Genomic DNA, 18,562 nt, shown 5'->3' on the forward strand with positions numbered 1-18,562 from the left:
CATGCCAAAAAGATACCAATGTAAGTTGGGGAACATATCTCAGGACCCCCCCTTGTGGTACCAGAATATTGAAGAAGAGCTGCAGTCCTTTGAGATATGTGGGGCAGATCCTGGGCCAGGAGAAAATAGACTCAGGGTCCTCATCAGCACAGAGATGCAGCTTATTGAGAGGACTACTCTATGAAATCAAACAACAGCACTCACAAAAGCATCATGTGAAATGACTGATACATTCGGTAAGCAGTTCAAGTTGCAATACTTCTTTACTTTAGGGACCTCAGAGGGAATAAGGATATTGGCAATGGTTTTCATGATTCCACAAATAGTGATGCCTAAATTCTTTGTTTTTATCATCATCATCATCACCACCATATCAGAGTGACTGGAAGGAGGAAAGCACCGGGCTATCTAGCACTGTATTTCCCAGGTTTCTATGAGGGAGATTCTGGCAAGAGAACTAAAAGATCTCTCCAAATATAACATGGGACCAGTGTTTCTCAGATGCTTTGGAATATTGCATGAGCTCTTAGTTTCTTTCATTATTGTTGCAGTCTTTCTACCTCACTTTTCATTACTATGAAATGCTGGCTATTTTCATTATACTCAAGGTAATTTGAATTTAGATCTTCTAAGGTTTCTTCTCTTTTAGCAATTTTCCAAATTTCTGACAAGTACTGTTTGGAGTGTAAGGCTGTTTCATAGCCCTGACTTAATGCAGGGGAAGAGAGCTTAGAAGGTAAAAGCAACACAACACAACACAAAACACAGATATGCTTACCATCTTGATTTTCTCTTTGAGTAAGAAGTTTGAATACTTTAGATTATAGGGCTAGAACAATTGCTGGAGGTCCTCTTCTGTTGAACTAATTTCAAGAAGAGTTTGGGTCCAGAGAAGAAAGGAGGAAACTAGTTTTAAAGAGGAAGGGGTGTGAGAGACTGCTGGGTGGACAAACACGGGTGAAGAAGGGTAAGTGTATAGTGATTCTTTTCTCCTCTGATCAGATGCTACTTTGTCATCATGAGGATTTAGAATAGGTTTTTTCAGAAGGGTGAATGCTGCTTCCAAAAATAAAAAATGAAGGGAGGAAGGGAGGAAGAAAAGGAAAGGAAAAAAAAAAATTGCAAAAGGTGTTCTAAAAATGTCTTTTACTGTGTTTAAAATGGTTGTATGGATATGGGAAAGAAAATGTGCATAAGCAAGGCTTGTACCTACAGGACACCAGGAGAGCAGACAAGTATCAAAAAGTATGGTGAAAAGATTATTTGGTTAACATTATATGATTAATCTCCTCTGACACTTCATTGATGCTATTATTACTGTTTTTCAATGAACATTCCTTTCCTGGTTCGTGTAACTTTAGAGCTGCATATTGGAAGTTTAAAAAAGTACAAATGACCATGGAGGATATTTCTTAAAATTTTTATTTTCAAATAATTTCAAACTCTCAGATAAGTTGCATGAATTGTACGATAAACTGAATAGTCTTCTTCCAGACTCCTGAATCATATTTTTCCAGTTGTTCTAATAATGTCCTTATAGCAAATAGGTCCAATTCAAGACCACACATTGTACTCAATCGCCACGTCTTCCTAGCCTCCGCAGTCTCTAGCTGACTTTCATGACCCTGATATTTTTGAAGGTATATTATTTTATAGAAGTTTTCTTAATTTCTGTTTGATATTTAATCTTGATTATAACCACGTTATAACTTTTTTCCTGAAATACTAGACAAATGATGTTGTGTTCTTCTCATTGCATCCTATCGGGTGGCACATGATATTGATTTGTCCGCTACTGGTAGTGTTAACTTTGAAGACTTGATTTAGATGGTGTCTATTGGGTTTCTCCACTGTAAAGTTAATTTTTCCTTTCCTTTGTCATTCATAATTTTGTAGAGAGATACTTTGAGACCATGTGAAATCCTGTTCCTTATCTTAGTTTCATCTACTAATGTTAGCATTTATTGAGGTGTCCTACCTGAATTCTTTCTATATTTTCAGTTGGAATTCTAATCTAAGAAAGAGGCTTCTTTTTTTCCTATTTATCTATTTACTTATTATATCAGTGTGGATCCATGATTTCTTATTTTATTCAGTGGGTTATAATTCTTACTACTTAGTTCAATGCTCAAATTCTTCTAGATTTGGTCAGAGGGAGCTCTGTCAAAGTGGCTCTTGTGTTCTTTGGTTATGTCCCCATCATTCTTTTGAGAACTTCCTTATTTTTTCACACCAATATGGTCAAAGCTCCTCTTAATATTTCCCTAACCCTTTCTTAGAATCTCCAGTGAGCCCTGGAAAGAAGTATTTAGAAACTAGGACTTTGCTCTCAGGTGCTTTTAGTTGACACACATGCATGCGCGTACACACACACACACACACACACACACAAAATATCTATACAATATCTATAAAACAATGTTTATATCCACTCTTTCAATTCCAGCCTAACAGTCCAACACCACAGGTTCACAAAGTTCAAATGAATTTTGCCCCTTGCCATATTTGTACCTTCCTTTTCTAGCATTAAAACCCTGACTCCCTGTATGTAGCCAACCTCCCAGTCCTGCTGGGCCTTTGAGCTGCTCAGAAGCCAGCCTGTGTGAGCCCTGACTTCTACCTGTTGCAAAGAGAGGAAGATGGGCATTACCATCATATTTTTCCACCGAACTTTCTTCACTGGCTGGTTATCTGGGTATCATAGATACATAGAAGTGAATTGGTAGCAGTGTTATTGAAACAGAGGAATCATAACATATGGGTATTTTATTTGCTCAACTTCAAGTTAATTAAACATATGGCAAATATTGTATTACTATAATATCCTTTATATTTACATCTACAGGTACATGTAGCAATGGGAATGGATACACAAAACCATTGTTTACTGCTTTTTGTTGGCAGGTTAGGAGATACTTGCCCACAGGTGCTTCTTACTTTAATGCCGACTTCAGAATCTAAGGTTATGTAAAGTATGATTCCATAGTATAGCCTAAATTGTCTCAACATCTGGTTAAATTCTCCCTCCAGAATTGGAGCTGAGAGAATCAATACTGATTCTAGATCTTATTTACTTACAAATAGCTTATTCAGGGAAAATGATAGTTTTTGTTTGGTAGTTTATTCCCTCTAAAATGTAGATAAAAATGCATTTCAATAAATACTCTGATACCATGTTTCCAGTCTAGAGCTAGGGAAGAGCAAGATCTTGGCTATGGGACCAATTCCAATAGGATGGATCACTGGGGCATTCACAGGAGGCCCTCTCCCAGAAGGGAGGTCAAACAGTGCTGGCAGGAAGGAGGAGAGAAGCCTTAAATGAGAGGACAGAGTTTATGTAGTTCCATTTGTTTACTTTTTCCTTTGTTTCCTTTGTCCTAGGAGATATATCAGCAAAAATATTGCTATGAGACATCACCAATATTTGACCGTCTATGTTTCCTTCTAGGATTTTTATAGTTTATTGACTTACATTTAAGTCATTTATCCATTTTGAATTTATCCAGTGTATGGTATAAGCTGATGGTCTAGTTTATTTTTTTCTCCATGTACCTGTCTTATTTTCCCAGCACCATTTATTGAAGAGACTGGTTTTACTCCATTGTATACTCTTGCCTCCTTTGTCACATATTAATTGACCATAAAGGTGTGGATTGATTTCTCAGCTCTCTTTTCTTGTGCCAGTACCAGGCTGTTTCAATCGCAAAGACTTTGTAGTATATAGTTTGATATCTGGTATCGTGATACCTCTGATTTTGCTCTTCTTTCTCAAGATTGCTGAGGCTCTTTGGGTCTTTTAAATAAGAGCCCAGAAGCTTATGACAAATACTCCCAAATGGCACATTCATTCCCTCAACATATAACTTATTAAGGACTCAGCATATCCCAGATACATAAATGAATATAAATGTTTCCTGCCCTGAAGAAACTTTTATTGTAAAAGAGAGCTGTGCCAACAGTTAAAATATAGGCTATCTCAAAAGTCTTGCTACAGTTTTAGATTTGTAAATTTTGATAGCTGTTGCTAAATTACATTCCATAATGTTTATACCAATTTATAATTAGAGAGTTGAAAAATCACTTGTAAATACTACTTAAAAAACCCATTTCACACAATATTTTATGTACTTGAAAGGTGTAATTTAAGAAGACTTTAAATAAGAATTTTAGACCTACCTAGGATATTTTTTTCTATTCTTGAGCTGTTATATAAGTACCAAGGAAATAGGTAATGGTTTTCTGAGACAAAAACCACAGTGCCTAGTGGCTGTGTTTTTCTAAATTTTGATGGTACTGGACTGAATTTTAAAGTGTGTGAAAAAAGTATCTTTCATTTAAAGCACTAGTAACTCAGTCTTTTGTTTACTGTTCATTTTCTGTATCATTTTTGAATGGCTCTTGGATAAATAAAGTCTATTCAGTTTTGTTTAAAGTTGTCTGGACTTTTCAAAATCAGGTGGTAATTTCATAAGATACTTTTCCCCAGGAGGTTATGCAACTGGCAGAAACCTATTTTGTTAATTAGGAAGAAATTATAAATTATTCTTAAGTGGTTATTAATAAATAAGCAATGATGTCTGTGACATTTACTTTCTGCAGAATTTGATTTTTAAAAATGAGATACAGCTTTTTTCCCTTTACTTCTGGATACTTTGTTGTGTATTACCAAGCCCTCTCTAATAGTCACTTCTCTTTGCAGATACACTTTCAGTTCTACAGAGTTTGTGGGCAAAGATATTAGAAAAGCAAGTAAATCACCATGATGTTCCATATATTACCTTTGCAAATAATTTCTTGAGCAAGAACTCTAGGCTAATAAATGAGAGCATGTGGATCATTTAGAATGGGTTTCTTTTTAGAACCAATTGCCTGGAAATTGAAAAATTCGAAGTGCTTTTTCATGGTGTTATTTAAATTCTTTAAAAAAAAAATTCACTTCATTTAGACCTGTTTCTGTGTCTCCTCAATTTGCCCTCCTGAGAAAGAACCAGAGAATGCTGTTGCACTTTGGGAAAAATTTAATTAAGTCGGTTTACAAACGAACATTAGAAGATAAAATTCTTCAGGCCCTATCCTTTTCGGCACTGTGGAAACAGATAGGAGGTGAAGATCAGCAGCCAGCTCTCAGTGTGCAGAGCCGAAGCTCCCCTCTCAGGTGGGCAGGAGCAGGAGGGCTAAGGAAGTGAGGCTGAGGTCAAGATCACAATTCATTCTTTTATTTTAATGTAATTTCAACTCGGTAATACATACAACGTGTGTCAGGAGCATGAATATTTTGAGCCTTAGGCAATCAGATCTGAGGACTCATTCTGTTCGATTCATAATGTGGATTATATTCTATAATGTTGCTAGGACTTGATTATTTGCACATCCTAGAAGGTATAGCTCCAGCTCTGAACATTTAAAGAAAACAGCTATTGAACTCTGGACATTAAACAGAAAATTGCTATAGGTAAGTCTCATAGAAATAAATAAATCATCCTATAATCACAGTTTTAGAATTGTATATCTGAATGACTATCACATCAGCAATTTCATTTGACTATTGTGGGAAACACTGAAAATGAAGCAGTGGGACAGGGAACTAAGTGTGCACTTTAGGACCCTGCTGGTTAGCCCAGTGACAAATAAAACAGTTTATTTGATCATATAGAAACATACAAAATGGGGCAAAAGTAGGTTTACAGTCGCTAGTATGGAAAATAACACAATAATTAATCAGTAATAATACAAGAATAAACTGTGTTTTGTGTACTCACAATTGTAAACCTACTTTTGCCCCAGTCTGTATATACCTTGCTCATCTATTTATATCTATCTCTATCTCTTTATATATAAATATAGAAAATAAAGGCACATACGTATCCAAAAAAGACATTATAATCACAGAAAGTATCTGTAAACATTGATGTTAACTTGTGGACATACATTGATTTTAAACATCTTTTACTTTAAATAGCTTTGATTTTTCTGTCTAGAAGACAAAAGAGAACATTAATAGCTATCACTTACTAAGTTTACCTAGTTGAGTGTTAGTGCTTCTAAAAAATAAGCCAATACTCATTACTTTCCCACATTGGAAGATTAAAGGAATAAATAAATGAATGATCCTTTGGAACTAAAACTGAAATTCTCAGAAATGTCAAGAACATATTTGGCCCAGTCTCACTTTAATAGGAAATGAATAGAGATCATAAAAGCCTTTTGGCATCGAAGTGAAAAGCTGTTGGTATACAACGTAACCCAATAAGTCAGGACCTGCTTAATTTGGAATTTGTAACAGAGTAGATATAAAATACATTTTTCTTCTTTTAAACTTGTTTTTAAAAACCCCACATATTTAAGATGAACATAATAAAAATGAGGAAAGGCAAAATACCTGGAATTAAGCTGTGTAGTGGATAAAGGTACCACCTATTTGAATATAGCATAGCTCCTACACAGACAACAACCGCACACTGTGTCCCAGGAATCTTCTGGATGCCACGACACAGCAGCTTATTTATTAAGCTTTATTTAGCTTAAACTGAAGGAAGACACACCTTTGTTATTTAAGCTGAAGGTGATGCATGTTTGGAAAAATGGTCCCAACTTTCCATGGTCCCAGCTAAGAAAGCGTTTTCCCTAGTTTTCGAAGGGGAGTTAAACTCTTAGAACAAGGATGCAAATGTTAACCATGCAAAGGTTAAACGCAGGACTACAGATTGAATGTTGCCACCCTAAAGCACCTTTTAATTTGCTCCTGTACAAAATCCACAGGAAACTGGATATGTGTCAGAATGTCATGGAGAAATCCAAATATCAAAGGGAGCAAAGATTAACAATTAAAATTCATTTTCTAAATTGGAAAGCACACTTTACTACCTTTAGAGACAAAGCATAAGACTTGCTCAAGGTAAAAATGACTGGAGAGTTAAATTCTAAAGTTTTCACAGCTTTACTGATAGTATTTGGCTGCTTAGGTCTATATTAAGATTTTAGCAAGCCTATAAGAATACTTATGATGTTTTTTGTTGTCTGTGTGCTTCCAGTATAGGTAACTGATAGCTTATGACATTCAGGTTATAGGTCAAATCTGAGGCCTTATTGCACATCCAGGGAAAATTACTTTTTGAATAACACATAGTACAATCTTCAACTCCTAATAGGGCAAGAGGAGTTCAGATATGGACATTTACGTGATTTTCACGTGCTCTGAAAGAACTCCATAAAGGCAATTTCAAAATATTTTTTTCTATCATACCACAAAAAAATTTAGCAATAAATTCTAACATATTTAGGTGTTTCTAAGAGAAGAAACTATTCTTTTGTCTTTGTTTGGCTATTTAAAAGATTATTATAAAATCTTTAATATGTGGAGAATATTAGAGAATATAAAACACATTTCCCGTGTGTCTCCAATAAGAGACATTTTCAATATACTGTACTGAGTTTTCCTCATTCCTTTATAACTGTAGCATAATTAAAATAAACTGAGTAAGGTAACTCAATGTAAATTCAATCTGATGTTAGAAGGAAGCTGCACATAAGACTAAATCAGATACAGGAGATTTTCTCCAAAATGATTAAGCAGCATTTCAAGTCACCCAGAATCAATTCTCATGGGACACTACTGTAGAAATGATACTGACTTAAGAAAACATTTTTCTTATGGAAAAATAATAAGTCAGAGCTTGTCACTTACGTTATCCAAGACAAGTTTGGTGATTACCCTGTAAATGAACATCGATTTTTGTGTAGACTCCAATATTTCCAATCTCTGAGAAACTGTTCTGATGTCCAAATGTCCAATTGCAGAATTATGGCGAATATCTTTTAGTGAAGTGGTTGTTTCTCTGAGAAAAGAAAGAAATTGCTTCACATCTGAGTGGTGCCACACTATTTTCTAAGATTAGCTTTAACATGGCAGAGTAGACAAAACAAAACAAAACGAAACAGAATACAAAACCCAAACCTTAAAACCTTATATATTTATTGTTACTGGCTAACCCACAAGGTGGCACTAAAGAGAAAAAGTGACAAAAGTGAAGATCATAGGCAACTTCTATACTAAATAAATTCTATTATGAAAATCAAACCTATTTCATGATACAATCATCCAAAATTTAATATGCTAATAACTCAAAACTTTCACATTCAGGTCATTGCTTTTTTTCCTACAGACTGTTTTGGAGTAAAAAGTTTCATTCAATCAAGCAGCTGGTTATTCAAAAAAGTTAGTAGTTTGGATATTCCTGTGTAGTAGTTATTTTGTAGGAAAGTATTTTTTTCCAGATGCAGACTCCATGATTATATGGTTATACATTATAATTGTTTCCTTCCTATATTTTGTATAGTGCTGAGAACCTAATGTTCTTAATATAAATGTAAAAAACCCCATTTGACATTATAATATTTGTAGTATAATATATGTAGACTTTTAATATTATGGTAATAGTAAATAAATAACTCTCTAAACCAACAAGAAAAAGGCAGTTTAGCTGAATACTAATTGTGTGAATTCAAGAATAATTTCTCTATATATCTCCTAATAGATATTTCACCTACCTTTCAGGGTGCACAGAGAGTACTTCCTGGATATGAATGGGGAAATGGTCTCAGATAACCATGTATATATATATAAAAAAAAAGGTATGATTTTGGCATAGCTTTGGTATAGAATCTTGAAAGTAAAGAGGCATATATGACCCTTAGTTATAGTACCATGTGGTGGAAGGTACTGGGTCTTCTCTAGCAAACATCTCTGATTATGAGCAAGAAAGTAGAGATCATGAAGAGAGTTAATTCTTTAGTTTATAATTAAGAGATTTGCTATGCATAAGTAGGTCTAAAACAAAGGGAAATAGTATAATTCATATATTTTCTTAGTTTAGAAGTAGAAATTCATTGAGTTGAAAATCAATGCAATTTTAATTTTTATTATTATTGTGTAATATATATAGCTTACAAAATAATTTCCAACCAAATATGTGTTGTTTCAGAAATGACTGTATCTTTGACTAGAATTCTAACCCAGAAAAACTATATGACATATTAAAAAAAAACAAAAACAAAAAACAAACTAAAAAAGCCTTAGATCAAAATCAGCTTTAAAAACTTGCATGCAGGGTCCTGGCTGGTATGGCTCAGTGGATTGAAGTGCCGGCCTGCAAACCAAAGGGTCGCAGGTTTGATTCCCAGTCAGGGCACATGCCTGGGTTGCGGGCCAGGTGTCCAGCGCAGGACACGTGAGAGGCAAACATACATTGATGTTTCCCTCCCTCTCTTTCTCCTTCCCTTTCCCTCTTTCTAAAAATAAATAAATAAAATCTTAAAAACAACAACTTGCATACAGGTATATAACCCCAAGGTTAGTGATATTTTAATATACAGGAGAGAAAAACTTCATCATATTTCTCCTAATCTCTTCATGAACCCACTTATAATGATCATTTGCTACTCAAATTTAAGAAAATATCATAATTACATAATTAAAGAGCTGTAGTGATAAACATTTATATATGTCTAGAGGTTTTATAAGATAAACAATATTATTATTGTTAAATGAAAGAAGAGTGAATAAAATAATTGGAAAATAGAAAAAAACACGGATTAGAGGATACATAGGGAAGCAATAATGCAGGATATTTTATGCCTTTATGTCACTTTACATTAATATATTACATTAATTATATATACATATTTGTATCTTTGTAGTGGATACCTTTCATGGTTTGCAAGAGGTGTCACCATCTTCATTTCATGTAAATTTGAGTTGTTAAATAATCCTGGGTCAAGAGGTCAGATTTCTAAGGCATATAAACTTCTGGTTCTGCAATTATCAAAACTATAAGGTTTGTCCGGAAAAGGTCCAGCCATTGTTAATGTAACGAGAACGGTTTGCGTGATATTATGTAACCTGGCAGCCAAGGAGAGTGGACTGGAATGCGTATGTGTAAACAATGACAACTTCACTGTACTCCTGTAGACCTGTTGAAGGAGTATGTGTACTGTGTGGCTGTCACATTCAAAGTGACTGAGTGAGTACAGCAACGAATCTGTATCAGATTTTGTGTTAAGCTTAAACATTCCTTCATGGAAACTATTCAGATAAATCAGAGGGATGCAGCTGTGAGGAAACTGGTGACTGGCAGCTTCATCATGACAACATGCCTGCTCAAGCAATACTTCTCATGCAGAGTTCTTTGGTAAGACCTCAAATCACCCAGGTGACTCAGCCCCACTACAGCCCAGATTTGGTGCCCTGCAACTTCTGGCTTTTCCTAAAACTAAAGTCACCTTTGAAAGGGAAGAGATTTCAGACCATTGATGAGATTCAGGAAAATACAATGGGGCAGCTGATGGCAATTGGGAGAATGAAGTGTCATTGTCCTATGTACAATGTTTCATGTATCTTTTTCAATAAATGTCTCTATTTTTCATAGCCCATGGCTGCATACCTTCTGGACAGACCTCACATACGCTATAGTTCACGCTTTCAACTATTTAGTTCTCAATCCAGGATAAAGAATACCCTCCTTTTTAATTTCTATCATTACTTTATAAAGTTATAACTATTATTCTGCTTAGGATCATACCACATTTTCTCTACTTATTCATTTAACAAATACTCACATAGCACCCATCACGTGCCAGGCACTGGACCCTACAGTGAGGGTGGAGACCACAGTGTTGGGTTCAATGCTATACCTATAGCGCTCCTCCTGGCACTGATTTCATAATTTGCACAGCAAGTATCAATTATGCCACTGGATAGCTGACATCTAGGCTACCTTTCTGGAAGTAGTATGGCATAGTGGTTAAATGTACAGGTGATGAAGTAATTCTAGTTTGGTTTTCCACTCTGTTACCCACTAATTAAATGACTTTGGGCAACATATTTAATCTCCGAGTCTTAGTTTTCTCATTTGTCAAATGAGGTAAATAATAACATAGATCTCATGGGGTTATTTTCATGATTAAACAAGATAACACAAACTGTTTAGACAAATACTTGATGCAAAGTAACCCACTGAAAAATCTTTGCTATTATTATTATTAATTCTTCCTGCTCTATTTGTTGAGAAACGTAGATTTGAACAGCTTAACTTAACATCAAAAACTATGTTAGTATAGTTACAATTTCCATTTTTTTTTTTTTTTTTTTTTACAATTTCCATTTCTTGAGCTACTAGTCAAATTGACTAGATCAACAGAAACACCTCTGGAAAGTTACCCAATTTCTTTTCTGCTTGTAGAATCTGATGTATGTCATGTCTTCAGGTTTTGTGAATAAACCACAAACATTTCCACAATACATTCTTCATCTTTTTATGGAGATTTCTTACCGAGATCATAAACAAAAGAGCCCACAGTGAACACTGACGAGTTTTAACTTAGTGTTAGAACCCCCAAATAACAATACAACTTTCTTGATACCCTAACTCTCTCCTCTCTGGATATAACATTTAATGGTAGAATAGGGAATGACACTGTGGATATTTGGTTATCTTTTTCCTTATATTTGTCATTTAGAAAGACTCCTTTTATGCTATAAGATTTTTTCTGTTTTGGTGTAACCAGAATTAGGAGACTTCCCTAGGACTGATAACACCTAGTTATTAATAGGTTAGGAAATGTTTTCTTTTTAAAACAACTTTATAATTTCACCAATTTGTATGTGAAAAAAGAAAATCAAATTTAGATATAATTTCCACTTAGTTTAACCTTTTTAAATAAACAGAAGTCAGACAATAGTTAAATCACGGTACTAATTGTAGTTAGCAAACTACAGACATCATGAAATTGCACTGTCTCAATGATGGCTAATTTTAAATAGTTCTCCTCTTTCTATCTTTGAGAGCCTGATCTGAAACCCATCAACAATGTTGACAGATGCCATAGTCAAAAGGTATGATATTTTGAAATTATGCAATATAAAAACATAAAGTCTGCAATAATGTGAGTGTCCTAAACTTAAAAATTTCATCAAATTATCACAGTCTTAAACTTCAAAGTGCTGTTTTATTATTGCCACAGGGCGGCACCTCTTTAGCTGGTAAACAGAGACTCCGCCATTCATTGTCAGTATTGGTCTCCAGTTGTATGAGGTCTTCAGGAGTATATCCCTTTCATAAAACACATCAGTCATATGTTCATTGCCAGAGTAACAGGGTTTATTTTCTTCCCCCCTTAGGCTTTGGCTAGGACAGCATGTTTTTATAAAGTCTCTTTACCCATGAAACTTACAGTTTTTAATTGAAATTTTTGCTTCTTATTGAAGAAAATTAATTAAAAAAATCCCTGAGAGCATAAAGAGACTACTGTATTAGCTTTGGAATTTCTTTCATAAAATTTGAAGACTGGGAGAGGAAACCTCATCAACTCCTATACACCAACACACCCAGAAGCTGAGTCTTATAAATAACTACGCTAGGATGGTGTAGGAAGGAAGGTGAGGGCAGATGGGACTTAGTTCTCCCTCCTGAGCCAAGCTGCTTCTGATGCAGAGTACTAATCACAATTGAAGGGGTTGAATATATAAGGACACTTAAGTGTGCCTCTACATACAAACCAGGGTGAAAATTAAAGAAAGCAGTTTAAGTATGAGCAATCAAAGAGTAAAGACTGCAAAAGCCAGTTCCTTCACTGAAGGTAGTTCATTTTGATTACTTTTAGGGCAAAGGAGTAGATTTAATTCAAAATCACTTCTCTTTTGCCTCATGTAATTAAGCATTCAGAAGATCCAAAATCAAATATGACCACAAAATAGCTTTTATTAGCTAAAGAAAATAATCATAAAATTCTTCCAACAATAAATGTGTTTGAGAAAAGTATCAGGCATTGTGGAAAGTCTTATTCTACCACATAACTCTAGTATTGGCAAAGTAAAAACTATCTCAAATTTAGTGATCTACAACACTGAAGGCAACTTCTTCATAGGAGTATTAGTGAACCACTGCTTTAATATTTTTGTTATGTACACAATCTGAAATGTTGCTTTTTTCGCTAGGGGGTAGAGTGGACATTCCCTAGAAAAATGATATTAAAATATTATCTTACCCAAGTGCTTGCTTCTCAAGGAAAGGGTGCTACGTACTTTCAGACATTGTAAGAAAAACAACTCATTGTACCCTTTTATAATGTTAATATGAGAGAAAACATATTTACCTACTTGACCTTGATACTGAGTTTACTGGATGAAGATGCATTTTAGGGGCAATGTTTTAATAAGTTATTTAATTCGTGTTGATAAAATTGTGCTCACTCTGCATGGATATTAAAGATAACCCATTCACTAATTTTATCACAGTCATTAGAAACTTTACTAATTGGTAAATATATTCCTTAATTCCAAAATAGTTGAAAATTGCTTTGTAGTAATTTCAAAAGCACAAAAGCACATTGACAAAACACAAAGAAGGCCACAAAAGGCCTTCTTTGAATCTTCTCCTGACTAATATCATTTTAGAGAAAGGTCTTAAATATTGCTTAGTGGGTAAGTTCTTCATTTAGATTGTGGTTCTCAGACTTTTAGGGGTGGTTCCAGATTCTTCTGTTAATGCAAACGACTTGAATCCATTGACTTTAGATTAATAATTCCAAGTTGCCAGATTCATACCCTTAGGTCAAAGAAGTCTGGTGACCTGCTAAGAGTCACACACATCTTTTTGTCTCCCTGTACTATATTTCCTGATTCTGTGGGAAAAGAAAAAACCTAATGAACCCCAACTCCTCAACTCTTAAGATGCATAGAGCCAGATACATATGGACAACAGGAGCATAGAGATTTAAAAACAGAGCAGAAAAAAGTAACTTGAACAGAATGTGGCATTTCCCTTGGTCTGTGGCTAACGGCCCACATACAACATGCTTAAAAAAATAATCCACCCTGGCACTTCTTTTAATCATCATTTAAAAATGCTTCAAATGGACATTTAGAATGTATGGAAATGGAAATGTATCCCATCTGGGGATAAGTGGAAAAGAGCTTTATTGAGCTGGGCTATGTTTTCAGTGGTTATACTGCTAAAGTTGATGTGTATTTGGTCTCTCCTTTTTGGTCATGCTTTGAAAGCCAAACACAATATTTTAATTATATATTTTCAGGACTCCAGAGCTAGTAGCATTAAACATTCAATTCTGTTAAGAAAAATAATTATGGATGTGATTTTTAAAACCCCTTAAGGATTTGAGGATGTGAAAGAAATGTAAAAAGGAATTACTTGTTTCACTTTTTATTCTGTTCTTTACTTTTTTTCCATTAACTCTGAAGTCCATCACACTTTGTTTTATTAAAACAAACAAATAAACAAACAACAAAAAAGCCTAGAGACTCCTGCCTCTTAGTTGTTACCATTGAGGTGGCTCTTTTGTGAATATTGTTCCAATTAAGGTTCTTCACACAAATTCTAAGGGTTGGACAGACCAGATACTTGCATACACTCCGCACTACAATTTAAAACTTCTCTAAACTTAGACAAGAGTCCATAACCAGCCAATGGTCTATGGATCTGTTTTGAAGATCCTGCTGCCAGCAAACACTTTCTATTTGTAACTATTTGGAAAGAGTTCAAACAATTTTTATGATAACACTAAAGACTGTAAAAAAGTAATTATGGCTATTTGAAGTGAAAAACTGACTAGAAATGGAATATATTTGTTCAGTGTTCTAGTAAGTTTAAACTAATGTGGCTCATCTTCCCAGTTTTTCTCAGTCTCAAGTTTTTGGTCCTGACTGTTAAACTTAAGGCATCATATTTTAGTCATTTCTCCAATCTAAAGCCAGAAATTGTTCGATGGGGAAAAAATCTTTTCTTTAGTCTTTATATCTGGAGGATTCTAACAGTTCATTGCTAACCCTTCTTTTATTACTGCACACCTGGACCATTACGGTGTATAATTTAAATTTAAATTTGGAGAATTTCAATTTACATACAATCCTCCAAATCCCTTGGCGAGCTTGATGTGAAATCTGACACAGCCAAGTCTACCCAGCAGGATCTTCCCTTTGCTCTGGGTGTTAATAGCCTAAGGCTTCAACCATCCCTCCGGGGAGGCTCGGGGAGGCTCAGGAGTCGGGAAGAGGGGTGACTGCGAGGCTTGTTGCGCTGAAGATTTACAATGTACTTCTGGCAGGCGGCTCAGCAACCCCCTCTGTGGCTGTGGGTGTCTAGTGTGACAGAGAGGAGAAAAGCTCTCTCATCTCCCAGTGCCTGCCTCAGCCTCTCTGCCGCTCCCCTCCCTCCTGCCTCCCCTGCCTCCTCGCGCTCGCTCTCTTTCCTGTGCTTTTTCTTCGGGAGTTTCAGTCCCCGTAGCTTTGGCAATCTAGACCTGGAGCCTGTGCACACGCACACACGAGAACACACATGCACACGCACTCACACACACGCACTCCGGCTCACCCCACCGGGATGCGGAGCAAACCCGAGGCTTCATCTACCTGAGGGAATGGCCCGGCCGGACACTTCTTGCTCACTTGTCATATCCGGAGGTCAGAGCGACATCAGAAAGAGGGAGGCTCGCTGTCCGGTCTGTAACCTCTCGCCGTTTGCCGCCACCGCTGCTTAAAGTGTCTAGCGTGGAGGAGAAGGCTTTCCCAGGACGGATTCCCCTCGCAGCTCTGCGGCCCTGGGACTTTCCCTGGCTGGTTCACCCCAGCAGCCTCTTCCTCCCCGGCCATCCTTCCCGTCCCCGGCTGAGGGGTGCATGGCTCGGGCACCTCCGCTGCCGCCGCCGCTCCGAGCACCTCCCACCCAGAAGACTGAACGCCGCCGCTGGAGTGCGGAGGGAAAGCGGAAGCCGTAACTTCCCTCTCCACCGCTCCCTGTCCTTCCCCGCCGAGGACCGGCTGGAAGGCTCCCGCGGAAAGCTAGGCGAGAGCCCGGCGCAGGGGAGGGCGAGCCCGGAGCCGCAGGCGCACAGGGCTGGGGGTGGCATGTGCCCTGGCGCCGGGTGCCCGCCAGAGAAGTAGCGCACGTTGGGGCGAGCGAGACGCTTTCCAAGTTGGGCGCGTCCCAGAGCTCACCGCCCCGTGCCTCGGCCGCCGGGGTCGGGAGAGAGGCGGGGCCGATGGGGGGCGCCGAGGTTGCTGTCGCTTGCGGCTAGAGTCCGTCCCTAAAAGCACCCAGGCCGGCATCCCCAGGGTCTCAGCTGGCGTCACGCCCTCTGTCCGAGGGCGCTCTCTGATGCCTCCGCTGGCGGTGGCCCGGGTGGCCCGCCCGCGGGGGGTGCCGGAGGGGGCGGGGGAGGAGGAGGAGGCAGTGTGATGGCCCTGGACGGCGAGCTGGGGGAGCAGGAGGAGGAGAAGAAAAAGAAGAAGAAGAAAAAGAAGAGGAAGAAGAAGGAGGAGGGGGCTGAGAAGAGCCGCTCACCCTTCGCGGCCGCCATGGGGGAGAACGACGCCGCGCTCCGGACCGGCAGCAGGGGGCTCTCGGACCCGTGGGCGGACTCCGTGGGGGTGCGACCCCGCACCACCGAGCGCCACATCACTGTGCACAGGCGGCTCGTCCTGGCCTTCGCCTTGTCCATCGTGGCGCTGCTCGCGGTCACTATGCTCGCCGTGCTGCTCAGCCTGCGCTTCGACGAGTGTGGGGCGAGCGCAGCGTCCGGCGCAGACGGCGGCCTCGCCGGCTTCCCACCGCGCGGCGGCAACGGGAGCCTTCCGGGGTCTGGCCGGCGCAACCATCCAGCTGGCCGGGACTCTTCGCAGCCCGAGGCAGAGGCGGAGGCCACCCCTGGGACGCCGTCCGCCCAGCCGCCGTCGGAGGAGGAGCAGGAGCAGTGGCCGCCGTGGACGCAGCTGCGCCTGTCCGGCCATCTCAAGCCGCTACACTACAATCTGATGCTCACCGCCTTCATGGAGAACTTCACCTTCTCCGGGGAGGTCAACGTGGAGATCGCGTGCCGGAACGCCACCCGCTACGTCGTGCTGCACGCCTCCCGGGTGGCGGTGGAAAAGGTGCAGGTGGCCGAGGACCGGGTGGCCGGGGCGGTCCCGGTGGCCGGCTTTTTCCTCTACCCGCAAACCCAGGTGTTGGTGGTGGTGCTGAATAGGACCCTGGACGCGCAGAGGAATTACAACCTGAAGATCATCTACAACGCCCTGATCGAGAACGAGCTCTTGGGCTTCTTCCGCAGCTCCTACGTGCTCCATGGGGAGAGAAGGTACGGAGGGGAGGCGGTGCCCGTCACCGCCCGGCCCCGCCAGGCTGCTCTAACCGCTGGGCAGCCGGCGACCCCGGGGACCCTCCTGGCGTCAGGTACTCTGAAAGCTTGGGGTGGAGGAAGGAAGTAAAGTAGAATAAGACCATCAAACTCAGGGCCTCCCGGGTGTCTGGGCTTTCATTGATGCCAATTACACAAACTCACCAGTGGCGAACGAAAAATTTTACCCCCTCCTCTAGTCTTCTCTCCACCCCACAGTCCCTCTGTCAAAGTTGCTTAGCCAGGACCTCCCTAACGCCGTCAACGGTCCTTAGCCAGAGGGCGCACGGCTCTTTTTTTTTTTTAAGGGTTAGTGTGTAACCTGAGCGATGTCATCCAGGGTGATATCAAAAGTCTGCCAAGTTATCGTCCAGGGGTAATACATTAACTACAAAAGGCTAGGGCAGTCGCGCATCCGGGGAGATGTCAGTGCAGGGCAAAGCCCTTCCTACCCCTCCCTCAATACCCCCAAATGCCCACCTCGCCCATTATCTGGCAGGCACAGAGCAGAGGATGGGCTTCAGCTGCATAAAGTTGTTCAAAACAGAAAATTGAGATTTAGAGTAGTAAGAACGGGTCCGGTGACAGAGTAAGGGGGCGGGGCCGGTAAGAAAGTCCTTGCAGGTGCTGTGGGCTCTCTCCCAATATAGAGTGTGGCTTCAGTTGTTTGTTCCTCGGTTCCTGACTCTGGAAATGATTCCATTGGTGAAACGACGGAAAGCTAGTGGTCAGTCTCAAATGCCTTGTTAGTGGGTGTTTTGATACTTTTTAGATTTGGGCAGTATTCAACTTTTTTTTATATTTTGAGAGCCTGTGGGTCTTTTCATCACTTGTTTAGATAGATTCCAGACTTGGGAGTCCAACAGAACCAGGTTCCTATTCTGATAATGACTACCTCTAGTGCTTACTGAGCAATGTATCTTACAAGTACCCAATGGAGTAGGTGCTACCAACACTCCCTATTTAATTAACAGGTGGGGAAATGGACAAACAGAGAAGTGAAGTAACTTGACACTTCATGAGCCCACAAAGCAGGGAATTTGGCTCCAGAGCCCATACTTTTATTTTAATTTGAAGGTGATAATAATGATACTATACTCACAGGATTGTCCATGGGCTAATGCCTTGAATATCAGTTAACCCTATACCTGGTATATAGGTTACCTACCATAAATGTCAACTGTTACAAGTGTTGGTGCTGCTAAGCCCTCAAGCATATTGTTGAATGAATAAAAAAGTTATTCTTGCTTTTTGCCATAACCCCTTGCTTTTAAAATAACTGATTAATTGAATGACTATAGAACTGAAGACAACAAAATTGAACACAAAAATGAAACAGCCAACCTTAGAAGTAGAGGCAGGTTGGAAATTGGTAATG

The 18,562-nt window shown here is 39.2% G+C and overlaps 2 protein-coding genes across 3 annotated transcripts in view; one reads left to right on the plus strand and one right to left on the minus strand.

Annotated features, from left to right (window-relative positions):
- Positions 1–15,943, minus strand: part of LOC150012181 (uncharacterized) — a 57,215-nt gene extending 41,272 nt beyond the window's left edge. The window contains exons 1-3 of one of the 2 annotated variants that reach the window (XR_016510712.1): positions 15,422–15,943; positions 7,685–7,835; positions 5,012–5,174 (exon numbers count right to left, since the gene is read on the minus strand). Coding sequence is in view for 1 of the 2 variants with exons in the window: in XM_090275650.1 (XP_090131776.1) it covers positions 7,685–7,726 (42 nt within the window). In the remaining variant the exon portion in view is untranslated. Of the gene's footprint in view, positions 1–5,011; positions 5,175–7,684; positions 7,836–15,421 lie in introns of those variants that run through there. The other variant, XM_090275650.1, reaches the window with a different exon arrangement.
- A 303-nt stretch (positions 15,944–16,246) lies between these two features.
- TRHDE (thyrotropin releasing hormone degrading enzyme) overlaps positions 16,247–18,562 on the plus strand; it is a 396,580-nt gene continuing 394,264 nt past the window's right edge. Inside the window, exon 1 of the mRNA XM_090275652.1 lies at positions 16,247–17,145. Coding sequence (XP_090131778.1) covers positions 16,247–17,145 — 899 coding nt within the window. The remainder of the gene's footprint in view (positions 17,146–18,562) is intronic.

This window comes from Furipterus horrens, unplaced genomic scaffold, assembly GCF_987537825.1.
Source record: "Furipterus horrens unplaced genomic scaffold, mFurHor1.1.pri manual_scaffold_4, whole genome shotgun sequence".
NCBI lineage: Eukaryota > Metazoa > Chordata > Mammalia > Chiroptera > Furipteridae > Furipterus > Furipterus horrens.